Source organism: Podarcis raffonei, chromosome 6, assembly GCF_027172205.1.
Source record: "Podarcis raffonei isolate rPodRaf1 chromosome 6, rPodRaf1.pri, whole genome shotgun sequence".
In the NCBI taxonomy this organism is placed as follows: domain Eukaryota; kingdom Metazoa; phylum Chordata; class Lepidosauria; order Squamata; family Lacertidae; genus Podarcis; species Podarcis raffonei.
The window spans coordinates 39,688,509-39,716,322 of record NC_070607.1 but is presented as its reverse complement, the minus strand read 5'-3'; the positions used below and the strand labels follow the sequence as shown (position 1 = coordinate 39,716,322).

The 27,814-nt window shown below is 40.5% G+C and overlaps 1 protein-coding gene across 11 annotated transcripts in view; it reads left to right on the top strand.

The window, feature by feature from the left end:
* Window positions 1-27,814, top strand: part of NFIA (nuclear factor I A) — a 409,131-nt gene that overhangs the window by 325,202 nt on the left and 56,115 nt on the right. For 8 of the 11 annotated variants that reach the window (XM_053392231.1, XM_053392230.1, XM_053392232.1 and 5 more), the window contains exons 6-7: window positions 2,937-3,064; window positions 24,253-24,381. In XM_053392231.1, coding sequence (XP_053248206.1) covers window positions 2,937-3,064; window positions 24,253-24,381 — 257 coding nt within the window. The remainder of the gene's footprint in view (window positions 1-2,936; window positions 3,065-24,252; window positions 24,382-27,814) is intronic. The other 3 variants (XM_053392235.1, XM_053392239.1, XM_053392240.1) reach the window with 1 other exon arrangement.

Sequence of the window (27,814 nt, the reverse complement as noted above, 5' to 3'; positions counted from 1 at the left end):
GAAAAATAAGTGTCTTAGTTTATTGCATTTGGGAGTAATGATAAATTGTTAGTTCCAAAGCAGTGGGGAACCTTGTTGGCTCCATGAGCCAGATCCTTATCATGAGTCAAATTTAGCAAGTGGGTAGGGCCGCCTACCTGTCAGTCACCTGGCATCACAATGACACCAGATGATTCAGTGCTGTGAAGTCTCAAGGAAGCAGTTTCCAACCTGCTTAGGGCTGGGTTTGGGAACTCTCCCATGTACCCAAATTGAGCAGGATTGACCCCTCCCCCACTCTCCTGCACCTCAGCTGTTCATAACAGTGTGAACAAACCCCATGCAAGGCTTATCCTTCCCTCCTTCTCTGGCATGGTGACCAGGAACAGATTGGTAGCAACTACACATTTTCAGGTTTGAATAATCTAAAATTAATAGAAAAGTGTCTTATTGCCCCCGCTCATCCATAGTGGATGGATACAGGGCATGTGTGAGCCTGAGGCATGCATAAATTCATTCCCATCACAATAACCCATGGTTTATGATCCCATCCAAACACAGCCACTGTAGCTACTTTTCTTCATACATGGATAGACTTCCATGGGTATCAGTAAACAAAGGGTCTAAAATAGGAGGCACAATGAAGAAAGAGGCAAACTTTATTCTCAGATACAAGTTCTAGTATCTTCTGATACCACAGAGATCTTGCTTCAAACATCAAATAAGAAAATCCTTACTGTGGCAAAATCCAAGAAGACTCAGTGTGAATTATCTCTATAAAGACTTCCGCCTGAGAGGAATTATGGCAGTTTATTACCACCACCATCCAAATGCAATAGATCTCTGATACAGAAAACAGCCTTCTCTGGCTCACTGAATAGGACGTTTAGTCAGGTAGCTTACCCTTGGGAGTTTCTGCTTCCTTGTACATAGAAATGTGCAATAGACTCTATAAAGCTGACAATAGATGTAATATCTGCTGACCCTGTCTTGGAAAGTGAATTCAATAGGACATTTTTCCTCCCAGCCGCAGTCTGCTCCTCATACTATAGCTCAAGAAGCCGAGGGCTCCTGGCTCTGCAATTCCCCACATTACTCTGCCAGAGTCCGAGTCGACTGACCTTCAGAGCTCAGCATAAGGGTTATCTTTCCTTTCAGGCTTTGCTTGAATGTTACATGAGGGAGGAATGTATGTGGCAAGTGATGAGTAACAGTCTTTCTGCGTTTCACCTCTGCATCGCTCAAGTTAAAAATCTTTTTGGCTTATGAAGTGAATTCGGAATTGCTAAGAGAGAGAGAGAGAGAGAGTATAATCTCCAAGCAATGATTTCCTTGCCTAGCCACACTATTTAGCAAAATCCTCAAAGCACTTTTCTGGCTCCCCAAAGAAGCTGCCTTTATGTCAAATTTGTTCTCTCAATCTTTTCCTCATTTCCCACAGAATTTGCTTTGCTTATCCAGTTCTATTCTGTGATGGTTTGTTAATGTGAAAGAGAGGGAGAACTATAAAACCTTACTCATAATGATCACGTAATGACTTTGTTCCACGTAAAAGACCAGTCCATGTTAAAATGGAATGGAAAATCTTACTTGTAGCTGCTGCTGCTGCTGCTGCTGCTGCTGCTGCTGCTGCTGCTGCTGCTGCTGTAATTGTTGTAGTAGTTCCTGCTGTTACAGTTGTTGCATAGACTAACAGTAACCTCATAAGTGGATCCTTACGTACTGAAATTCACACTAGCAACAGACAAGAGGGAAGTGCCAGCAGACTCAAGGCATTTTTGGGCCAGAGCTACATAGTTCAATGAGGACTGAGCTTGCTATGAGCAGCTTAACTGACTTTGGGGCAGACAGGAATGGAAACGAGGCTAGAGGAGTGGGAAAGAAATGAAATGGGGCGAAGAAATAGCTGGCTGGCTGGAACCCTAAAGGAGAGCACTCCAACCTGCAATACTTTGTACATGGTGTTTTTACAGAGTAGCTATGAAATTAAACTTCTTCATGGAATAAATGTCAAAACAATTCTCCTCCTCCCATACCACTGAAGCTTTGTAAAAATAAAAATGAAAATGGGGCCAACGTGCAAACAAGTTATTGCTAAAGCTGAATCCTTAAGAAGGATGGAAATGATTGGACTATACAACCTGCTCTAAAATACTTTACCTTTGCAGCTGGAAGTGACATAAGCAGAGTTCAGGCAACCCGCCTCCTGCACCCTGTGGCCACATCCTCCTCCATCCTCTCGTGAGGACTTCTATGTACATACCAACATACATACATACATACATACATACATACAGTTCCTCTATGCAAGAGGAGATCTTGAGGCAATCAGGATCCCCACCTTACATGGATGAGCTCCACAGGCATGTACATGCATAGTGTCCCTTTTCACACACTGAGCATCTGTACTGTTGGCCTTTACAAATTGAATACTACGTTTGAACACCCTGTTCACTTAGGCTCTGGTGTGACAAACTATGGGGAGACACTCTTGCACATATACGCACACATGCTTAAGCTCTCATCCTCTTACATTTCTTTGTCCGCCGTCTCCAAAATAAATATGATTGATTATGGGCTAGACTGTAGAGGAAGTGGGATTGTTGGCCTGGAGTTTCCGCATGCCACCAAAAGGCAAATGGAACTGAAAACACCAACAAGTTTTCAGCTAGTATACCTTACCTTCTCTCCCAGACCTCTACAGGCCTCTGAGCACATCCTGCTAGTAGAAAGCAGGAGTTGACTTTTGTTCCAAAGCACAGGGCTGGAAGGGTGGAGCAAAGCACTCAAGGGAGACAGAAGATTAACAGGGCAGAAGAAGCAGAGTAGCTGCATCATCTCTGCTTCAGAGCAAGGAAGTTCTCCAGAGCTGCAACTCTAAAATGCAGCCTGACATTTTGTCTCACTTTAGCTCTTGCATTAATGTCTCTCTCTGTGTGTGTTTCCTTCAATTCCAGCTCTACAAAGCGCCTCAAATCTGTAGAGGATGAAATGGACAGTCCTGGTGAAGAGCCATTTTATACAAGCCAAGGGCGGTCTCCAGGAAGTGGTAGCCAGTCAAGTGGATGGCATGAAGTGGAGCCAGGTAAATAGAGTCACTCAGGTGGCTTTTTAGGACTTCAAAGCTATCTTCCATGTATGTATTTATTTAAAAATTATTAGACTGCATTTCAGATTTAATATACGAGGTAATGTGTGTGAGATTACAGAAGTTGAGTGCTTCTGCAGCTGTAAATATTTTGGTAATATTCATTCCAGTATTTTAGGCAAGCATTTGTAGTGTTGCATTAGGTTTCCGTGACTCTCAAGGCTTCCTTATTCCAAAATATTACTGAAAATTAGGTTGGCTTGCCTCCAAAGAGTGGCATCCTGCAATTTATATTATGTTGTAAAATGACAGGTGGGAGACCCTTTCAAACTATTGTTAACGTGAATTGATTTTATTCTGTAATGGCTTTTTAATGGCATTGCAGGAGAGGTTGTTTTGTCGATTTAAATGTTGGAAAGTTTGAATGAAGTCTTTCTATGTACCATTGATACTGTTGTTCCACTTCTGGATTTGTTAGTTACTTTTTAAGTCATCCTTTTGGCTTAACTTTTCTTGTGTCTCCTGCTACATAAATATCTTACCACTTGTCACAAAATCTTTTGCCTCTTAAAGGAAATTATATTATTACTTTTTAAAGTATAATTGCAGCTTATGGACAAAAGGCCCCTTGATTTTTGTTCTAAGTGATTATTTTGTTATTGTTATTTCTAATTTGCACACAATTCTGAAATAAAGATGTTGGTTTTGAATTTGTGAGCAAGCAAGCTAAAAGACAGTCATTCTAATAAAAACTTGTCAAAGCAGTCCATTGTATTAAACCAGGGCTTGCTAATATGGTATCCATGGGTGCATGTGCAGTCACAGAGGCCTTCCTTTGTGCCTGTAGAGTCCCCTCCCCAACTGAAATTAGACTTGGGAGAAGTATTCTGTTGTAGCCAATAGGCTAGGTAGCATTGTGTTCTTGATTGTGGTGTGTGTATGTGGTGTCCAAAACAGTTTCTGCTGTTTGTAAATGTGCCAATGGACTCTGGTGCTACTCCATTCTCATGAAGCAGTTTCAATCTCTTAGGCCAACAATACGGAGAGAACTAAAGAACTTAGATCTTGCCATGTACTGTGGCAAGGTCTAAGTTCTTAAATTGCAGTTACCCTCTCTGAAAACATGGGGTAAAGGGTGGGTAATTCAAAGTATTACTAGTAGTAGTAGTAATAAAAATAATAATGTGTTAATAGTAAAAGATGGAGGGAATGTAAAGATGAGTGGTTGGGCTTAAGGAAGAGCACTGCTGTTTAGAAGAACAGGAAGGAATACTATACAGTGGTACCTCGGGTTAAGATCTTAATTCGTTCCGGAGGTCCATTCTTAACCTGAAACTGTTCTTAACCTGAAGCACCACTTTAGCTAATGGGGCCTCCTGCTGTCGCCGTGCTGCTGGAGCACAATTTCTGTTCTCATCCTGAAGCAAAGTTCTTAACCCGAGGTACTATTTCTGGGTTATCGGAGTCTGTAACCTGAAATGCCTGTAAACTGAAGTGTATGTAACCCGAGGTACCACTGTAGTGCCTTTGTTTCATAATGCAGGGGGAAAAGAAAAGAATAAGGTGAAATGGGTTGCCGGAAGAAAGCGACTTGGCAAATTTCTAGTCATGAAAGTGGAGTTGCTGAAAAAGGGATAAAAGAAGGGAAGAGCTAATGATACAAAAGAGTATCAGAAGTTTTAGCATGTAGAGATGGTAGGATGCATTCTAGAAGAGTGATGAAATCTAAACTAACTGCTCAGTTTGGCAAAAATGATTTAGCAGAAGTCACCCAGCCCCCATCCTCACTTTGGCAAAAGCGACATAAGACATTTACAGCTGTTTTCTTGGGCAGGCAGAGTTCACAGGTATGAAAAAGTTTCCACTTACTTTAACAAAACCATATAAAATATTGGATAAGCTAAAGTGCTTTCCCAATTTCTCTTAGAAAGGAAGTTAAAAATCCCATTCATTCTCAGGCAGCTTGCTTTTCACCAAGTCATATATGTCTTAAGATTATTTCAGTTTCATATTCTAGGCTGGAATGGGGAACTTCTGGATACTATTGAACTCCCCAGCCAGCATGACCAATAGTTTGGGATGATGGAAACTGCATTATAGGGGAAACTCCCATAGGTGTTGCTTATGGGTGGTGGAGGTAGCCTGGATCTTAGGGGCTGTACAGGAACACTGTAGCAGACATGCTACTGCCAGGAAGCTAGTGTTTTGGCTCTGATCCAATGGCCAACATACCTATATTCAAGGCTACCTCAAAACCACAGAGCTGTAACCTGTAGCAAATACATGCATAATATTGGAGAAATTATGTAGATGGCACCATGCTGAGAAGATCAACATGACTACCAGCAATTCCTGTTCATGTATCTACATATTCAGCCCCTATCTCCATGTCACATGCAGTAACACTGTTAGAATCAAAGTTTCACACTCCAATCACTGCATTTTTCTCTGCTGAAGCATTATGCATCTGTAAACTTCCAGGCAAGATGCCCATAAGGAAGGGTTCTGCCCTATGGTTACTGCTACATCTGATGCAGTTTTTGCAAACAAGTGTGTGTTGCCTTATTTGTAGTTTGGGCATGATAGACCAAGCAAAACACAGCATTAAATCCTTGCTCCTAATACTGTACTCATGGAGACTCACATCCATTTACCTGCACTCCAGTGTGCTTGGGGAGCTCTCAGGCCTAAAAAGGCTGGAGTCTGCCAGAAAAGATGAATTTCCTTTCACCACAGGAAGACACAGGGAAGTAAAACAAAGCAGACACGTAGTAAATTATTCCTGCTTTTCAAATACCACTTGCGGTATCCTCCTTACCATTACTTTATCTCAGCACTTTCATCACATAACTCTTGCTAACGGAGAACGAAGGAAAGAGGAGATAATGAGGATACTTGGTAAGGAAATCAAGCGGCGTCAGGCTTGAGTTTGTACTCTGGTGCAATTCCGCATAGGCTCCATTTTTAAACTAGTATAAACTGTTATACAGCCATAAATACACCTAAAAGCTCTTGGCTTTGGGATTTTGTTTTATTTTAATCTGCCATGATCAAATGCACTCCGTGAAGCTGAATGATATAAAACATTCTGCTTTCCCCTTTCCTTTTCTCTCTCTCTTTCTCTTTCTAACTGCATTCTGTAATCCAACACAGATGTGATGTCCTTTTTAACTTATGTGGCCCTTTTGAAGGCTGACATATACTGTAAGGTACTGGCTTCTCCTTTAGATATCTTTAAATTGATATATAGGTCAAACGGGCTGCTAGATATTTAACCTTAGAATTAATAATCTTCTCTCACTATTTCTCACCACAGATTAATATTTTTGTGAGGCTTTAAGCCCACAAAATAGTGAGCTGACAGTGCTGATTAAAATTATGGTTTTTTTAAAAAAATTAATATATTTTTTTAAAACCCTTTGTTATTTGATAGCAGCACAAGGGTATAACTGGTTGAGTTACCTGGCCTCCCACTCTCTTAACATTTCCCCCCAGTTTATTTTTGAATTTCAAGCTTTGAACCTGATGGGAAGAAAGTTGTTTTAAATTCTGTTAGGCTCTGGTCCCCAGATGAGCAGCAGTGGATATAAAAGAGACTGTGATACAAGGCTCATGAAACTGGGATGGAATTCCAAAGATGAAATAAGAATTCATGATAGATACCCATTGCGTGTCGAGGTCCCCAAGCCACCCCCCAAAATAAAGCACAATTCACACCGAATTTTTGTTTAAAGTTTTTGGCATAATTTTGGCCACAACTTTATTAAAATACATAAATGTGAGTGGTTGCTTAGGCACTGGTTACGACTATCTGACCCCGCCCAGGGACAGAACTGACTTCCGCAACCCTGCGAAAGCCAGTAAGGGAAAACATTTTGGGGAGAAAATGGAGCTGGGCACCAGACCCTCACCTCTCCCCGCATGCTCCCAGGGGCTTGCGCTGCCGAAGCCCCACACTAGGGATTCGGACGAAAGCATGGCGAGCCCCTGGATTCCTTTAACGGAATTCCCTTGCAGCAGCAGCATTGGAGGGGCATGCACAGCCAACCCTTACCCCTCCACCATTTTAACCAATGCCAAACGGAACCTTACAAGTTGTGACGATTTGCTACGCAGTAGGGAAAAACCAAATGGTACCAGCCAATCAGCCAAATGGACAAAATTCTTACCAGGCCCCTGCCCCAAAAGCAGATGGCCCCATGACAGGCATAGTAAGGTCAAATGCAAAAGCCCTAAATTAGGGAGGGTGGGCGGGTGATCCGGTGCACACAGCGAAAGAGAACGCTCAATGCTGCGTGCTCAGTATATAAAACCCTTGGTCCATCCCACAAATTGGCAACATCAAAATTTCCCCAACAATCCAACATAGCCCAATCACAAGCCTGGCCGTCTAAACGGTCCCACCCAGCAACCCAAAGGGGGTGTCCTGCTAAACCCCACTGCAACATGTGCTCTCCATGAAGGAGAACACGCTTTATCAAATGTGTTGTTCTGGATTGTTTGTCCTTTCTTTTCCTCAAACTGTCTTACACATTTCTCACACCACTGTAATAATCACATATTCTGCACTTGGGTGCAGGGAAGGAGGAGACGAGAAGCTGAACAGGAAAAACATGGGAGGAGCATGTAAAAAGTGAGTGTCCAGTGTGGAGGCAACGTGGATACTTTGCTACTAAACATTTAATACATTTTCAAGAGCACGCTCACTAGGACCTTGAGATCACAATGCATTAGTCTCAACTGCTACTACATGAAAGAGGATAGCTGTGTTAGCACATTAAAGATCTCTTTTTCACACTCTGAGTGATTGGTTTCTTATCTACAATCTCAGAATGCTGCACTGCTATTGGATTTGTCATCAATACAGCACAAACATGTATTTATTTATTTATCTAGATAATTTTTACCCCATTCTTCAGCCAAAAAAGGCTGCCAAACCAACTGAAATACTATAGTCCCTTGTCTGCAAGCTTACAATATAAAAGGCACAACACAAAAGGAAAGGGGGGTGGGAATGGAAGAGGAAAATAGCAAACATACATGTTATATAGTAGCTCCTGTAATGGTTAGCTGGAATGGAAGCAGTTCAGGAGGATCTGATTGTATGAGCCCTGCTGTCCATCTCCCCCACTAAAGTAGCCTGCTGGAATGCCAGCTGACGGGGAGAGGACCCAGTGGTCGGTTATCAGAGCCAATGTTTTTTACTTGCAAGAATTGGGATGCAAGCAATGATAAAAGCACAGAGCATGTTGAAAAACAATTCCCCCCTTTGCTTATATTTCCTCTGTGCAACTCACCAACATAGGGTCTTTGCTTACTGCGGTCAGTATAGCTAGTTTTTGAAAACAGAAAATTTCGTAGGAAGATAATCTAAGTTGCTGAGCTTTTTTAGGGGTCCAGGTTAAAGTTGTTGAGCTTTGTTTTGAGGGGAGCCTCCCAGAGTTGTTGAGCTTCTTTTAGGGGGGAGATTACTAAAGCTGTGGACCTTCGCGGTTGGCCAATTGGACCCCCCTGATCTATATCAATTGCTGTGTGGAAAGAGGTTATAAAAAGCTAGTCATGGCACTCCAAAACATACATATCTTGAAAAAAACATTGTAGGCTGATTAAGATGCTTGCATAATGGATATGCACTAAGATGTAATGCTGTACTGTTGTCTTCACCCTCTGGAGTAGGTGTTGGTATCTGCACAGGAACAGGAGGAGCTCATAGTTCTTCCGCACCATATATTCCTGACTGCCGTGTTAACTTTTTTCTGTTTCTTTATGTGTCCAACTGGTAGCTACTAGAAGCACTAGTTGAACTGACTTTAGTCAGATATATTATACAGAGCTTAGAGAATCATTGCTGAAATCCATGATGATGTATTTCTTTTTGTACACTGTCTACTTTTACAGAGCCTCACTTCTGTTATATCCAACAGGCTGCAGCCAACAAAAATCTATTAATGAATATGATGCTACAAAAAATGCAGCAGGTCAATAGAGGTACTTGAGGCACAATCATAGTCTTTTTCCATTGTAGCCATTAAGTAAAATAATTAAATACCCTTCATTTGCTGTAATAGACGTAGACACGATGACAGAAAGTGACCGTTGGATCAATATGTCTCTCTTTCTTCTGCAATTTATGAAGGAGCTGGTGACCATTATCTGTGACAATAATCTGTTTCATTGACATTATTGCCTTAGTACCACAGAAGTTATAGAGGGAAGAACTGTCTGAAAATTGCATCCATCTTTTTTTATTATTATATTGGACAGTGTCTTCTTGGCTTTCCTCGATCTTTGGGTCTCTTCCATTATTACCTTAGTAGTATGACACTCATTCTAGTATGTGTCCTTCCCATACCACCTCAGTGACATTGGAAGTCCCTAGTACTGTAGGAGGAGTCCATGCAGTGGCTCCTTCCCATGCTTTGTTGTTGTTGTTTAGTCGTTTAGTCGTGTCTGATTCTTTGTGACCTCTTGCACCAGAGCACGCCAGGCACTCCTGTCTTCCACTGCCTCCCGCAGTTTGGTCAAACTCATGCTGGTAGCTTCGAGAACACTGTCCAACCATCTCGTCCTCTGTCGTCCCCTTCTCCTTGTTCTCTCCATCTTTCCCAACATCAGGGTCTTTTCCAGGGAGTCTTCTTTTCTCATGAGGTGGCCAAAGTATTGGAGCCTCAGCTTCAGGATCTGTCCTTCCAGTGAGCACTCAGGGCTGATTTCCTTAAGAATGGATTTGAATGGTTTGATCATCTTGCAGTCCATGGGACCCTCAAGAGTCAAAAGCATCAATTTTGGGGCAATCAGCTTTCTTTATGGTCCAGCTCTCACTTCCATACGTCACCTTCTCATGCTAGCATTGCCCAAACTACCAGGGCAGTGTGGACCTGGTGTAAAGATAGGTGCATTGCCAGCTTCTCACTTTATCAGAGTAGTGCTGCAGAAACTTTCTTTCCATTGTGGTATTTGTTCCAGGGTCAGGCCATAGGCCTTCTAGTCCTGTATTCAGTGTGCAACAACTGCATGCTATATAGCTTCTCAAGCTGACAAGGAAGCCATGAGTGTCCTCTGCTGCCCACAGCATTTTGTATTCAGAGGTATACTACCTCTGTTATTGGACATTTGTCCACTGATAACACCCTACCTTATTTAAATTTGTCTATTTTCTTTTAATCATCAAAGCTAGGTTGCTGTTGCCTCCGAGGCAACACTGGCCTCCCAAAGAGACCTTTTGTGATCCCCAAATAAAGAACCCACCAGATGTTCATAGAATTGTAGAGTTGGAAGGGATCCTGAGGGTCATCTAGTCCAACCCCTGCAACTAAAGCATCCATGACAGATGGCTATCCAACCTCTACTTAAAAACTTCCAAGGAAGGAGAGTCTACCTTCTTCCAAAAGAGTCTGTTCCACTGCCAAACAGCTGTTAACTGTCAGAAATTTCTTCCTGATGTTTAGTCAGAATCTCCTTTTCTGTAACTTGAATGTATTGGTTTGAGTTCTAGTAAAATGCAACACATGAACTGTTGCAACAGAACATTAAAATACTCATCCCATTGGATGAAATGCAGTATAGATAGAAAGCATCCACACTCAAATAAGCAGATACACATTTGGGAGAGGTTCATGATCCATAAGGGACATGGGTGGCGCTGTGGGTTAAACCACCGAGCCTAGGACTTGCTGATCAGAAGGTTGGCGGTTCGAATCCCCGCGACGTGGTGAGCTCCCATTGCTCGGTCCCTGCTCCTGCCAACCTAGCAGTTCCAAAGCATGTCACAGTGCAAGTAGATAAATAGGTACCCCTCTGGCAGGAAGGTAAATGGCGTTTCCGTGCGCTGCTCTGGTTCGCCAGAAGTGGCTTAGTCATGCTAGCCACATGACCTGGAAGCTGTACGCCGGCTCCCTCGGCCAATAAAGCGAGATGAGCACCACAACCCCAGAGTCGGTCACAACTGGATCTAATGGTCAGGGGTCCCTTTACCTTTACCTTTACATGATCCACAAAGAGATGTATCCCCCCACATCATACATTTCTTTATAGCTGGATTGGGGCAGATTTGTGGGCTTGGAGTCAGAGATAGCAGCCATTATAATGCTACAATTGGTCCCTTGCACAATCCAGTGTATTAGGTACCATGTGCTGTAAAGTTTGTCTTTTCAGAAGGGGATCAGGAAGAATCTGGGTTCCATAATAATTAAGTAGCCAGGAAACTGACATTAGAAAAGAAATTAAATGGAAGCATACCTGCAACAGCTCCAGTTCAGTAGAACATGGCTGAGGAACCTTTTTCAGACCAAAGACCACATTCTCTTCAGAACAACCTTCTGATGGTCACATGAATGGTGGGCGGGGCCAGGGGCAAAAGTGGGTGGAGCAACAATGTAAACTTTACAATTGTACAGTAGCTTAATTTCACACAGTGCTTGATTTTATTCTCTATCCAGGTGAGCAAGAGGCGTTATCAGAGTTCAGGGACACACTCCAGGCAGGCAAAAACACTTGGGGGTTAAAGCAGGGCCAGTGTGGGGTGGGGTGTAGGGAGACGTCCGAGGGACAGAGGCCAAGGCCTGGTGTGTCACAATCCCCCTGCTCCAGGCCTGAGGTTCCACACCCCTAGAGTAGAAAAAGAAAAGGGTTTTAATAATGGAGGAAGAGTAGGACAAAAGGCTGGGAAGAAACTTGGCACAAATTTTCTGTTTTGTGACCAATTGCAATAAAGTTCTCACCTTTTTAATGTAGTACAAGATTTGCAATAAGAAAACACAGAAGTGTTTTCTTTTATCTTCAATATTTTTAAATGTGCCCATAACAACCTATGTTCCATAATAATATTTCATTTTAACTTTTATTTTCCTGCACACCTGGCTCCATAGTTGCTTACGTACTCCTTTACCATTAAAAAAGTAATGAATTCAATAAATAGTTATAGACAGTGCTGTTTTTCTAGAAAAAGAGGTGCTGGAACTTACCCACGAACGCCTCCCTCGTTCTCTTAGAATGGCACTGGCACCCACCTGAGAGGTGCCGAAACTGACTACCTGTGAGTTTCCCCTGAAAAACAGCCCTAGGTATAGATATATTTCAAGATAGTCCAGCATGTATTGTAATCCATTGAAATAATTAAACCTCATTATGGTGTTGTGATTTATTGCCACGTTTCAGCTGAGCGTAATAGCCTAGGTGTCCTTGTTCCATCAAACCTTTAACATACAACTATCCATATGGCCGGTCCAAAGAGATGCTGCTTTTGTAACCTATTTCAATGCCAGCTGTGAAAGAGATGGAAAAAGTTACTCATGCCTCCTCCCTGGAAGTACAAATTTAGCTGAATGTCTATGACCCTTTTTGCTGATGCAGTTCTTGTGTCACAATCACTGCTGCCCTTGTGGGCTCCACACTGGAATACTGCAATGCAGGTACCCTTGAAAACCAATTGAAAAACTTACAGGTAGAGCAGAATGTAAGTACATCTTTATTTTAGGACAGCAAATTGCTGAAGAATACTGCCTCTGATATCTGAAATACTTTCTTGTTTGTCCTTTGCTACACTTCAAAATGCTGAATTTAGTATCCTAAAGTAAAAGCAAACAGTCACTATTTTTTCTTAGATTGCTGCTGAGACAAGTGGTTTTAAACACAATCCCAAATTTCATCCTGCGGCTTATGTAGAAGGTTCTCTCATAATTAGCAAGAAACAGTGTACGATAGAACCCCAATGACATGTCTTTTCAGATCAGCTGTGTTGGCAGCAGAATTCTCCTATATTTAAATTTCTATTTTATTGTAAGACTTCTCATAGTTACACTATTTATTTGCACATTTGTCAAAATGTTTTTAGCTGACTTTTCTGGCCCAACAGGCCCTCAAAGGCAGCCAACAATCATGAAAATAAAATGTAAGCACCACTTCAGTATTATAAAATACAAACTCACAATAAAAAGAACTCTACCCGTAGATTGGCTTTGTCATACACACTCAAGATTTACAGGGCAGGTCTTGTTTTGATAAATAAATCACTTTTTAAAATATAAAGCACCTCTTCTTTTTTATTCTCTGTGCCTTTTAAAAGATGTCGTTTGCATGTTTGGGACACATCCTGCTAACCCTGTTGAATAACAGGGGCATCAATTGTCTTTTTAGAGCCATTTAAGAAGTCTGAATTTCTCCTTGTTTTTGTGTTTTAGTTTCTTACTTTAGTTAATAGTTTTTTGTGACGTAGAGTAAAATGATTAAAACACAAATACAGCATTGGTTTCATTGGGCTTTGTGAAGTGGAATGTGAGGGTGTTGGAAGATAACTGCAAGCTGCAGTCATGCTCCTTTTGAAGAAAGAGCAAGAAGTATGTGGAATATGTTCTCTCAGTGTAAGATAAGCTGGAGTGTGTTAATCAAATATTCTCATGATATGAAGGCATTTAAGAAAACAGTAAAAAAAATTACTAATTGCTCTCTTAAGTAAACAGATCTATCATTAGGTTGTCAGGAAGAGTGACATTGAGCAGAAACACCTTGCTAATCCCCTGAAGATAAGTATTTAACGTAATTAGGCAGACAGTGTCTCTTTTGTTGAATGTAGCATTAATCAGTAGGAAAACTCCAACTTTACAGAAAAGAGCTTTTCCTGATATGCCTTTGTGTTAGAAAGCTTCTTACACTTCTTTTGTCAGGACACCGTACTTGTAGTAGTGACAGCTACAGTTCTTTGGGTTTGTATGATGTACCATTTAATATGAGAAAAGCATTCTTATTTTTTCATATTGTCACTTATTTGTGTGGCTGCGTGATATATTAGGTTAAAAAAATCACTGTATTACATAAGGTTGTTTATATATTTATCATTCTGTTAGTTACAAGTGGGGGCAATGGCAGTGGGGGCTTCCAGATAGATTTGGGTCCATGAAGGGTTAATCTTTGTTTTCCCTACCCCCCCCCCACACACCTGGGGCTTTCATTTGCCCTGATTTACTTATTTTAAATGGCATTGGATCGGATGCATAGATCCAGTGAGTTGAGTTATGCTCATGGAAGGGAAGCAAGGCAGCTTTTGCTGATTACCTCTCCTCCCTGCAACCCTTTTCACACACCGTGGAAAAAAATCTGCTTTCCTTCCAGAACAGTGTGGAAGTGGCATGGGTAAGGGGGAATAGATACTCTTTGTTCAAACCTTAATTTTAAAATTTGCAGCAAATAGTTGCTTTAGGTGCGGTGCTTCTCAGATGGAAAATGGCATGGGGAAAAGAGCTAAATTTCCCTTGTTCCACTCTCCAACCAGATCAGGGCCCCCAACAGCTGCTTTTTGTAAAGGAAACACAGGACTCAAGCATCAGATCCAAAAACATGATCAAAGTCACGTCTGGTTTGACATCTCCTTTCATTCAGAGTAGCTCAGAAGGCTTTGAGGGGAAAGGATCGAGTTAAAAGATGATAGGCAGACTTCTCAAAGTAACAGGTAGAGGTCAAGTTGGTTTATTTGTTGGGCAGAACAGAATGTAGAGATGAAAAATCAAATGCCCTGCTGTAATAAGGGTTTAGGTGAAAATGCTGACTGGCCTAAGTTTTGATTCCAGCTGACAGAACCTTTTCTAGTGTTCATTACTTGATTTCACAGTTCAGGCAATTTTAAGAGGCTTAGCATTATATTCTTGTTCTCCTCTATAAAACGTTTTGATCGCTTTCTAATTTTTGCTTTAAATAAAGTTATAGGGGTCCACTATCAAACACAGTTCCACTTTTTAAGTTTCCATAAAGTCAATATATAATCACTGTACAAGAAACAGAGGTTAGCTATTAGAAAGTTGTGTTGTTTCTTTTCTTCCTGTGACAGTTTATGTTACTCTTAGTGATTCATTTGAAAATTTCTCCATACCTCTATGCAGTAATACCAGTTAATGTTATGTAAAAAAAATTCACACTCTGGCTCGGCCCCTCTCTACACTTTTTGGGCACCTGATAGAAGTATACATACAGAAGTGGTCCTCTAAGAAGGCATGCAACAGACAAAGTCACCAACCCATGCAACATTTTACCTATGTAAGATAGGGAAACTGAAATAACTCATCAGTACACAAAAAAGTGCTACAATAATATTGCTGCTGTGCTGTGATAAATGCGAACCTTCTGAAGTTTGGGAAGCATTGTTGTAGAGCAGGGATGAGAAACCTGTGGCCTTCCAGATGCTGGAAAACAGCTCCCATCATCCCTGACTATGCTAGTTGAGGCTGATGGCAGTTGTGCCCCCAAACATCTGGAGGGCCACAGGTTCCCCATTCCTGTTCTAGGGAGAGACGGGAATCAAAACCATTCCAAATGAACAGGACAGGTGGCTCAGGACAAGCCAAGGCAAAATTATCTGGGGGGATGCAAGAATGAATGGAAGTAATAGATCAAGGCTGCAAGCAGGAAGAGCAAACTACTCAAACTATATAGGTACAGAACCATGAGCAGTCAGAAAGGTGTGCAAGGCAAGAATTTTGCAAGCTAGAAGGCACGCTTGTTGCCGTCCATCTGTCTTAGGAGACAATGAAGGAGTGCATCTTTTGGGATGAAGTTACTGTACCTGATGTGGCTTAAGGCACACTGTTCAAAAGGGGAAAGTGGTAGATCAAGGAGCAATACTTCAGAAGGTCTTGGGTACAGTAGTCCTTGCAGTTGGGAACCTAGGAAACACGATCGCCTAAGCATTATATAGGCGCTATCTGAAAATAGAGAAACTTCCCAACCCCTTTTATACTAACTTAGAATGTTGTTGTCTTATGGCCACCTAGGTAAGGTTCAGATCAGAATCACAGTGCTGAAAAGGGAAGGATTTAATGGAGGAGGCAGTGCTACTTTCATTTGAAAAATGGTACAGTGGTACCTCGGGTTAAGTACTTAATTCGTTCCGGAGGTCCGTACTTAACCTGAAACTGTTCTTAACCTGAGGCACCACTTTAGCTAATGGGGCCTCCTGCTGCTGCTGTGCCGCCGGCGGTCGAGTTCTGTTCTCATCCTGAAGCAAAGTTCTTAACCTGAAGCACTATTTCTGGGTTAGCGGAGTCTGTAACCTGAAGCGTATGTAACCCGAGGTACCACTGTACTAGGGAAAGGATTAAAGTAAGGAAACAAAGAGTTGTTTCCAATAAGTGGTTTCAGAGAGTATGGTGAAAGGAAGGGGATGCACTGGGACAGCTAGAAGTTATGTGTCCATTTGTGATCTGGCATCATAACAGAACTATTGATTGTGTAGTCAGTCAATATGAAAACTATGCAAATGGAGTAAGGAATTCAGTCATGTTTGTGGTTCCTGGATTAATGCAGATTCAGTTGGGTAGTTCTCTCCTAACTTGCTCTTTTTTCTGGTTCCCTTTTCTCCATTCCTCAAGAGCTCCTAAGTATTGGTAAATCATGTCACCCGACAGTGCATCTCTGTGCTGATAAGATTAATTTTGAACAATTATGATTTATGTTTAATCCTGTTGAGATATAACACATTCATTAATCAAAATGTATATTAAATAGCTTCACATAACAACAAATTCTCCAGATGTTTTTATCCTAGACTCCTTGCTAAAGTAAAATGTGTTTAAAATGTTGCTATAATGAAAGCTGTAGTTCTAAATAAACTTGAATTTGTTTAGGTTATCTGTCCTTATTAGTATAGCAGAAATTGTTGCAACATTTTTAAACCTCTAAAAGGTCAGTATCTGAAAGAATAGAGAAGAGAATCATATTCAAATCCTTTCATTCACTTGCAGTTTACACTCCATTTGCATCTTGTAAGGATGTGGCTGAAACATAAGCCTATTTTTGATCACTGATTTCCAAAAGTTTCATGCCTCAGCTCCAATAATAGGCAAAGACTTATACACAGCTATGTAAATGGTGTTTGAATTTATGATTGTATCATTTGCCTGTCATTGTATTTTCCACCTGCAAAGCTTCCGTAAACCAGTGTATTCTGAATAGCCATGATTTGTTCTTACTGCTGTATGTAATCTATCCAGTAGAGTACAATCATGGTTGCAGAAATGGCTTTGGGAGACACACAGAAATTTAACAGTAAGACATCGGAGGAAAAGGAACTGTAGAATATAATGGCACAAAGTGTTATGGTACTATAGCATCTGAAGAAAATGTTAATGACATAAAATTAGATGGGGGTATGTGCGGGAGAGGGGTACAGAAGGTTCCACCAACCTTGGATTGTTTAGCTTTAATAAAAATGAAGCAAAATGGTTGTAAATGCAGGAGGAGGAAGCTCTCAATGAATGAATGAAAGACATTTCATGTGTTGTAGTAATACCTAGGAACGGTGGGGGAGAAGGCTAGTAAGAATGCTGATGCTTCTTGAAAAGGTGTTTCAGTAGCTGCTCCAAAAGGAAGCTGCTAACATGCACAGGTGTTTTTTAAGAGAACTAGAAAACAATTTTATTTCTCTTTTATATGCCATTCGCATGTTTTAATTATTCAACTTTATGTTTCTTAAAATAATGATTGTGATGAATTCAGTTATCATGCATAGTGGCATCAGTTGAGTGCTGAGATAGTTGTTAACCGTTGTTAGAGCCCGGTAAATAGATTAGGTGTTTTAAGAAAGAAAAAGAAGGTTCAACATTTTGGTTGATATATATAGTTGAATAAATGGTGTAATAGGTTTGGTTACTATTTTTTACTTTCATTGCACAATGGTTATTGTAATGTTCATATGGTAGATAAAAGTAATAAGAGGCCAAGAATCTATGGGTCAAAACAATCCTCCACGCAACTTCGTATTACTGATTCATATACACATTCAAGCAGAAGCTGGACAGACATCTGTTAAAAATGTTCTAACAATCACACCTATCTTATGCGAGTAAGGCCCACCTGATAATTGATAGATTTTGCTTAACTAATAATTAAATTAACTTTATGTTGGCATATGGCATTGTTTTTGAAAATTGTTTTTATTTTCTTCTTTCTTTTATGGCATTCAATTTTTCTGGTGCAGATAGGTTTTCTTATAGATTGTTTAGAGAGCCCCTCTATAATTGATATAGTATAGAGGCCAATGGTTCCCAAGCTGGGGGCACCTGCCCCTTAGAGGGTCCACTCATTTAAGGGAGGGGGGAGGCTTCTTCAAAAGGCAGGCGCTTTAAGTCCCATTGGAGTAGCTTCTCCCCTCCTTTAAATGAGTTATGTTTAAAGAAGAAGAGGGAGGCTGCTTTAAATACCACTTTTTTTTCAAAGAGCTTTAAGAGAGACCCACCCCACTCTACTCCTGTTGTGTCTCTGGAGGGTCAAACAGGAGCAGGGGGTCAGCAAAATTTGGAGGAAGGGTTAAAAAGGGGCTCCTCATACTCAAGAAAGTTGGGAACCATTGGTTTAGGCTACATTCCTTCATCCTTTGCATATATTCCTCCTGTTGATTACTGATTACTACATTAGTAGTCAGTAACTTTCATTCGTATAGCAAACATGGAACTGTGCTGTATCATGATTAAAAAGGTATTCTGAGGTGGTTAATTAATCAATATATGGCATTTTAAACTGGAGAGGTGTTGTTTTTGGTTGTTATTATGGTATGCATTTTTGTGTTTTTATATTGTACACTTCCCTGTGTTCTTTGGATAAAGGGTAGTATAGAAATTTGTTGTTGTTGTTTAGTCGTTTAGTCGTGTCCGACTCTTCGTGACCCCATGGACCAGAGCACGCCAGGCACCTCTGTCCTCCACTACCTCCCGCAGTTTGGTCAGACTCATGTTTGTGGCTTCGAGAACACTATCCAACCATCTCATCCTCTGTCGCCCCCTTCTCCTTGTGCCCTCCATCTTTCCCAGCATCAGTGTCTTCTCCAGGGAGTCTTCTCTTCTCATGAGGTGGCCAAAGTACTGGAGCCTCAGCTTCACGATCTGTCCTTCCAGTGAGCACTCAGGGCTGATTTCATTAAGAATGGATGCGTTTGATCTTCTTGCAGTCCATGGGACTCTCAAGAGTCTTCTCCAGCACCATAATTCAAAAGCATCAATTCTTCGGCGATCAGCCTTCTTTATGGTCCAGCTCTCACTTCCATACAGCACTACTGGGAAAACCATGGCTTTAACTATACGGACCTTTGTTGGCAAGGTGACGTCTCTACTTCTCAAGATGCTGTCTAGGCCTGTCATTGCCCTTCTCCCAAGAAGCAGGCGTCTTTTAATTTCGTGGCTGCTGTCACCATCTGCAGTGATCATGGAGCCCAAGAAAGTAAAATCTCTCACTGCCTCCAATAAAAATAATAGTTCTAGAGTGACACTGGATTTAGCATCTAGAAATACACTGAATTCCACCCCCCACCCCCCCAATCTTTGTATTACCTTTGGGAAGAGAATAGACATTGTGACGTTGTCATTTTTGGTAGTGATGGATGATTTACCCTTAGCAGAACTGTTCTTCAGCTTGGGAAAATGTGTAAAGTTATCCACTGAGCAGACAGATATTGTGAACAGAATTCATATGCAGCTTTCTCTCATTTACTGTATTTGGAGAATGCCCATGGATCTTTTCCTATTATGTAATAGGAAGCATTGATATTTCCTGACTAGCGAATACAAGGAGGTTCAGGATTTTAAACTATTGTGCTGCTCTGCTGATCCATAGAAGATGATGAATATGAAATATTCCTGCACCCACACTACTAAGTTGGGTTGGAGGTTTGCGAACTGCAGAATTCTGAAAGGCCTTCCTGGGAGACTTCATCATCTATTCCATGACTCCACTAACCTATTATTCCATTTTTGCTTGCATTTGTGCATTTGGTGGATGGACATGACATGCATGAGTTGGAATGAACAAAATAGCTTTATACTTAGGGAAATGACACATGAATGAAAATTTAGACAGCTTTAATTTGGGAAAAATGTTCCAACTTATAGTAATACAAAATTGATATGTGTACACCCATCAAGATCAGTATTGTCTAAATTTTCTTTTTATTGTATACTATATTTAAACTATTAACTAAAAATAGAGTAAGGAATGCATTGTTTTCTTGAAATAAAATTATTTTGTTCTTTTTATTGCCATTGTGAGCCAGACAAACATAGCTAGTTTAATTTAGATCAAGTGAGAACTGATATGGACAAATTGTTGTGCATTTCAATGAAAAAGCAGAATTAAGAAACACGCCAACCCAAAGTTCCAGCCGTTGAATTTGTTTTAAAAACACATAACTTTCATTTTACATTAGTGAAGTGTGTTTCCCATTACTTCTACCACTAAATATTAACAGAAGATAAAACCATGGGAGTCCAAATGCTTCTAAGGTACCTTCACACTAGGGCAGTTAGAACATTGTAAGTGGCTGAAAGTGCTTTAACATTCATATGTACTCTTCTTAAAATGTTACATTAAAGCACTGTAGGCATGGGTTGTACCATTAGATTGCTTTACAATAAAACCATTGGGTGCCCATTGAGCTAATATTCTGGTGCCCCCATATGCTTCAGGACTAGATGAATTGCAAAGGCACGTAGCCGCCCCCAAACAATGCTAATCCATTTGTGAATCCAGTGCCCTGTAGTTGCCACTGCAGTATGCATCCCAAAGAGTAATGGATGCTTAATTTGATGTAGACTAGCACAGGAACTCAAGTGCATTTATAAATTGCCACTATAACTAAATGAAAGAGGATATTCTCAGAAATATGCAGGCTGTGGGAGTTATCTGACTTAGTCATAGTCAGAGTCCATTGAATAAAATGGACTTAAGTTAGTCAAGGCTAAGTTATGTCCATTGATTTCATTCAGTTTACTCTGCGTATTAGTCAGATACCACATGATATCAGGAACATTAGCATAAGATGTGCTAAACTAGCATTTTGGTTTTAAGTTTATTTTTTAATTGCAAATACTGACAATCTTTGCTGTCTTAAGAATAATGTCATGTGGCTGTGATCATTTTAGAAAAAACAAGGTTTATTTTGGCTTGTTCCTAGAACTTTTCTACTTGCATGCAAGCTCTTTTCCTGCTTTTATTAACCCATTCAGAGAATGTTTCAGTTCTGCTGCTTATACAGAGCACCATGCTCATGCACCATAAAATGTGAATGATACTATTTGCTTTGCAACATCTAACTTGTCTTCCATACCTTTCCCCTCTTAAAGGACAAAATATTTAATAATAATAATAATAATAATAATAATAATGATGTTGTTCATATACTGTACACACTTGGTACTTTCAGTGATCTCTTATCCAGAGAAATTATTAGGTCCACAATTCTTCAGCTACAGTCATACAGCAGCATCAGATTCTGCTAAAGACCATTCACTAGGCCCTAAAATATGCTTTTAGAAATTAGCAGTTCTTGTTCAGTCCCTCTAAACATTTAAATTAAATTCTCAAAATTTATGTTCTTCATGTTCTTCTGAATGATGAAGCAGTCATATTTTTGGATCTAATGGGTGCCACCACTTACATTTAATTAATAGATTATTCCTGAAGTCAAGTATGTCATACAAGCTGTCAAACACTTTTTTAAAAAGCCACCTCATTTAATACATATTATTATGAGATGGTTGTAAGAGATTTCAGTTTTCACTTTTATACTTTACTTTAAAATCCTGCACTAAATTATATTAGTGGTCCAAATTCAGAATAAGTTTGTTGTGCTTAAATGTCATTGAAATCAACTGGGCAACTAATTTATGTCCATCATTGCAATGAAACCAGCTTCCTCTGGATTTGGACCAATGTGCATGTAATTTGGAATATTCAGTATTAAATACTTCTCATGTCACATACATTATCTTAGCAGTTCTTACAACTCAGAAAGAAAAAGCATCAGCTCCAATAAAGTACCCAGGGGCTAAGACCCCCTACTGAGTTGTGGTGGTATTTGAAAGCGCCTTCTTGATAAGTATTCATGCAACACAATTCTCTGCATTCCCCTCCCCCCAAAGGAAGTCCCACTCTGTTCACTGGAGCTTAATTCCAGGTAAATGTGCATAGGACTATATTTTAGCCACTATGCTATACCAGCTATCATTCAAAGTTTTCCCCAGTCTGGTGCCCATCAGAAATCTTTGGCCATGAACACTCGACCTCATGTTTCTGTAATTCAGCAATCTCAATATGAATTGCTCTTCTTGACCACATTTAGACTGTAATCCTGAACACACTTACTTGAAAGCAAGCCTCTTTGAACATTGTGTCTTACTTCCAAGTAAACATGCACTGCATAGGATGACACTGTTAAAACGTAGCTAATATGGCCAATTAGCAACCACAAGGAGAACAGTTGATATTTTCTGTCACTACATAGGTCATGATTAGAATTGCCTTGTGTGAGGTTGAGAAACTATGGCCTTATAACTTTTTGACCCAGTGCACTTCTGTTCTCTCAAATTTTGACTATGAACTTTACACTGTTTGTACAGATCTCTGTACCTGCCCATTGTAAAAATGCTGTTATCTAAACTACAACAATCAGATTTGTATTGCTTAGTAATTTAAAACAATAAAATCCAACACATCAGTTAATATAGTAGTAGAGTTAGGAAATGAAAGGAAAACCATAAAAGGTATTAACGACACAATCCTATTCATGTCTACTCAGAAGCAAAGTCCCTTCAAGCAATGAGAATCCTGTCCTTTTAATGTATTTGTTATAATATGCATGCTGCAATCCTGTGCATATTTATCTGGGAGTTAATCCCAGTTCATCCCAGCAGCATGTGTATTATAAAGAATACAGTAATAATACAGGATTCTCATTGCTTGGAAGGAGTCTACTTTTTAAATTACCTCACTGATTTTCTGTTCTGATAATGTTGCCTCTTTCTTTTGTATATCTATGTGCTTGTGCACATGTGCTTTGGTGCAGACACCAAAGATGAGAAAAGTGCATAAACAGAGGCTACAGTTTATCAAAGATCTTTTAAACGGAACATTCATTTATTATGGATAAATTGTATGCACGAAGCACAGACTACAGACTTGATATTAAACCAACATAAAAATTAATGGTTTGTATCCAACACTCGGCGAGTGGAATTTCCCTTCCTTTCCTTTCCCCAAGCACCCCCAAATCTGCTTGGGGGATGGTCCCCAAACCCTCTGGAGCAGATTTTGAGGGTGTATGGGATGGGGCTGGAGGAGAGAGCGTCCACTGTTCAAGTAGCAGGACATCAGCATTGGCTAGAACCCCATCAGCCGTATCATTTATATGAGCAGAGACCATAGCTCAGTGGCAGAGCACACATTTTGCATGCAGGAAGTCTAAGGTTCAGCCCCTGACATCTCCAGTTAAAAGGAGGCAATTCTGAGATGAATGGACAAATAATCTGTCCTGGCATAGTGTAGTTTCCTATGCTTCTTATGAGTATCAAGCCTGATGATACAATGTCAGAAAAGGGTCTTCACTTCTGTGAAAGATCTTTTTTCCAGTGAAAGCCTCTATTAGTGGTAAGTTTTAAAACAAACGAACAATTTCAATATTATAAAATACCATTCAGGTTGCGCAACACTAAAAGGCTCTTTAAATTTTATAAATAAAAAATCTCCCACACAATGGGAAATGGATGCTGTTTGTAACTCAGAATCCTTTAACGCTGCAGAAACATCTGGAACTCTTCAAGGCGTTCATCCAGTCCACCCACCCAGTTCCCAAAACACTGTCTCAGTTTTGCGCATATCCCCAGAACTTTCCTACCCTTGCCGCCAGGATATATGTACATTTCACCTCACTCTCACTCAAGGGTTTAACAGAAGCAGGAACCTGTGGGCAGGAGGCAGATCTACTCTTGGTGTTCAGCCTCCGTGGTTTCAAAACTCTGGGCAGTTTATGAGACATATTCAACACCTGTCCATAAGCCAGAACAATCTATTTAAAATGTATATATAAAAATGTATATATAAAATCTAAGCATTGCACCTACTGTAGTTTGAAAAAATGTAAAGAATAGGGCCTAATAAGAATGCTAATTAATAACATGTCAGCAAGTTTCCCTCAGAGATTAAAAAATATATATATTTGGATGCATCTTAATATATATTTTTTCACGCCGGTGATGGCCACCCTTTGCCCCCAAAGACAATCATAAATAAAAGTGAACCTTCAAGCTTGCTGTTGTATGCAATTTAATTTGTCCTTTAAGTTTTTCTATCTGCTTTCGCACCCCCTTTCACAATGCATAGGCTGTTGTTCCATGACCTAGCATTATTAAATTGCACTTATCAATCATTCTTGCCAGGAATGCCATCGCCAACTCCATTAAAGAAGTCAGAGAAGTCTGGTTTCAGCAGTCCCTCGCCTTCGCAGACCTCCTCCCTTGGAACGGCATTCACACAGCATCATCGACCTGTCATTACAGGACCCAGAGGTGAGGCCTTATGAAAGTGCACCAATGGGCTTGGACTTTAACCATGGTGCCCCTAGCCAGCAGGGTGTGCTATATGGATAGAGCTGCTGTTTCAAGTGCCTGAAGGTTTTGGATAGAGAGTAAACGAAGATCAGCTACCTTAGTCTGGTCTAAAGTGGTTTTGATTGCCTAGGAGTCAATGTGAAGAAGGAGCGTGGCTGTGTTTTGATTCAGAGTGAATTATATTTTAATATTTTGGGGTATAAGTCTTAAGTGTTCACTGTGTCTCATTCAGCAAGGAGCTATGCATTCTATTGCTTCGTCATTTTAATCTTTCAACAAACCTGGTTTTTCATTGTGTGACATTTTGTATTTAGTTTGTAGGATTCATTGTTCCAGTCCACAGGCCCTCATCACCATCGTCTTTTAAGGTTTTAGATGACTTTTAGTAGCTTAGTTAGTTTTCATCAGTGTATTTGGGGGTGACTTAAAATAAAGCACTTGACCACTCGGTTTCCAAGGGGTGAATAATTGGTTAGAAATAGCTCTTCAGATTGAAACAGAAAATGAAGAATGCTGCTTAGTTAATTCACAAAGACCACATCTGTGCTTAGTAACAAGGTGAGGAAAATCACTTGGTTTCTGAGTCATCCAAAATTTGAGGAATTTGCACCTAGGAACTTAAAAAAATACCTTATTCCCTGCTTAGTGGCATTCATAAATAAACTTTTGCTCTTAATAGCTTTTATCCCAGGCAATCACAAAATAAAATGGCCAGTTGTGATAGAATTATGCTTCTTCCTGCAGCATTTTGGTTTATTGGACATACTAACCTGTTACACATATAACGCTTCCTAGGTATAATGTTTTTGATAAACAATATGTTCATATTAGACATGTCTACTCAGGAGTAAGCCCCACTGGGTTCAATAGAGCTTATTTCCAGAAAGGTAGGTATAAGAGTACAGCCTTATTGTCCTCTAAATTGCACTAGTATACATCTATATGCAGGCCAACCAAAGTGTCACAAAATAGTGTGCAAGCTTTAGAGTTCTTCAGAACTTTGAAAAGTTTGTAAATAAAAGGAGAAGCTGAAGGCTGCAGAATCACAGCCAATATGAGGGCTGAAGCAGCAGTGAGGTCAGGTCTGTCCGCCAATGTATCTGCCCTGTCCTGACCTCGCTTCCTCTTCACTTTTTCCTGATAAGCATCAGTGACTTCACTGCTGAAAGGTTATTGCTGTGCCTCCCTGCAACCAGGTGAGCCACCACTGCTTTCAAAGAAGGCTTTTAAGGTGCTACACAGATATCAGGTGTCTCCAAGACCTTTAGTATAAACTCAAAGCCCACCAAATAGCACTGGTGTGCAAGATGCCACCACTCTGAAACTTTGCATGGCTTTCAAAATTATTCAGACAGAGCAGAATGGAATTATTTGCAGTTAATTAGGTAGCAAGTTGCTGGGAGGCAAGCATGCATTTTAAAAATGCTCCTGATAATTGGTGAAAATAGAAAGGTATTCGTAGGATCAAAGTTACATTAACAGCGTATTCAGCTGTACGCCAGCTGACTCTGAAACTCAAGGGCAGCCGAGACCTGGCTCCACCAGAGTACTGCAGGGCCATAGCTAAAGTGGTACAGGCAGGCTTAACATGGTGACGATGCTCCGTCTGAGTGCTGCTGGTCCAGAAAAAGCTTTCAAGCAGTTACGGTGTTTTGGCTTTGCAAACATTTGTCCAGGCTAAAGGATAGAGCCACTTCTAGGGACCTTAGGACCCAGTGCTAGTGGGTATAGGTGCCACACTTTATACTTTCTTACAACTTTTAGACGTTTCATCCTGCCCAGGAATTTCCTGAACAGAAGTAAGGGGCAAGATGCCCCCTAGAGTCTAGTCCTTGATCATCTGCAGCAAGGCATAACTTTGGGCTTTTGTAGACATTTTGTCTTTCAGATGCACAGTGGCAAGTTCTTAGTTAAACCAACTGATTACTCAGTGGGGCAGAACCTCACCAGTAGCCTTGTGGTGGAGTCATTGCCACTTCATCGAGGTGGCCAGGCCAGGGTTGTGTAGATGCACCACTGGATACAGCACTCCCACCAGTGTGTCTGCGCAACCTCAACCCGTAATTGGCAGCATCCTGGTAATTGGCAGCAACCCCAGAGTTCTAATTCTTATGTGTGCAAATAATAGAAAGTACCAAGGTTATATCAAAAAGTAAACCAAAAAATAAACTACTGCAGAGTGGGGTGGGGGAGAAAGCAAATATGTATCACGCCCACCTATTTTATGGATTTCTCAATCATAAACCCCTTATCAAGGTATTTTCAATAAAAATATTGAACAGCTATAGAAGAAATCTAGAAAATCTTTCTGTATTTTTTCAGAGAGCATTTTCTCTGAAAAAGTTCTGTATTTCAAAGGTGTATTGGTCAGAAGCTGCATCTACTGTTTTCTGCCCCTGAAATGGAGGTTCCCACTGCATATTCTCATGTATTCACTGTCTGTTGCTTCCGTCAGAAAAATCTGGTGGCATGTAGCGAGGTTTCTGGGTGTTCTTTTAAACTTAATTAAAGGTGGGGGTAGGATCAGACACACTTCTCCCTGCAGCAACATGGATTAGAAAGAAAGAGAAAATGATTCCATAGGCACCAACTCTCTTAACCTGTGGTGGGGTGGTAATTATCAGCAGAGGTCACAGCTAGGTAGGGAAGGGATAACAGCCCTTCACCACACCACATCCCTTCACCACCCCTACTGATAATTAGGTAAAGGAAAAAATTGAGACATAAATGCATGCTACACATTAAGCATAACATGTAGTTTGACCCTGATTTAGCAAGTAAGTGTCATTGTTAAACATCATTGGGCTCAAACCATCTTAGAACCTTCAACAGCAATTTCAACCTAAGGAGGATTTATGCATTCTTATCCCTGGATTTCATGCTCACCTGGTCAGATTTCAAGAGGCTCCATGAAATTGCTCGCTGCCAATATCATGCAACTTTCTGGACTAGTTTTGCATTTGCTCAATACAGTACACTTTTAATGTTTGTTATTTATTAATTCTCCCCTCCTTCCTCTCAAAGGAACCCTGTTCCCTACAAGATAATAGCCCCAGGCATGTGGAGATAAAAACCTCAGCCAAAGGTAGAGCTGACAAGCTGGAGAACATGTAATGGCCATAAAAGTTATAGAAGTGTATAGATGTAAATAGAGTTATCAAGGCTACATCTCTTGGCAAGACACGGCATATCTACACTGAGATCCTGGTGTATGTCAACATGTATGTGACTGAAGATCGGTCATAGACAACACCTTCTACCAAAACATGATGAAGCTATTTGGGTTTGTTGTTCCATGGGGGATGGAGACTTCTTGGAAATTAATATCTCAATGTATCATTACTTAGATTCATCCTATACTTTATTCTCATAAAGGATGTGTGTGAATGCT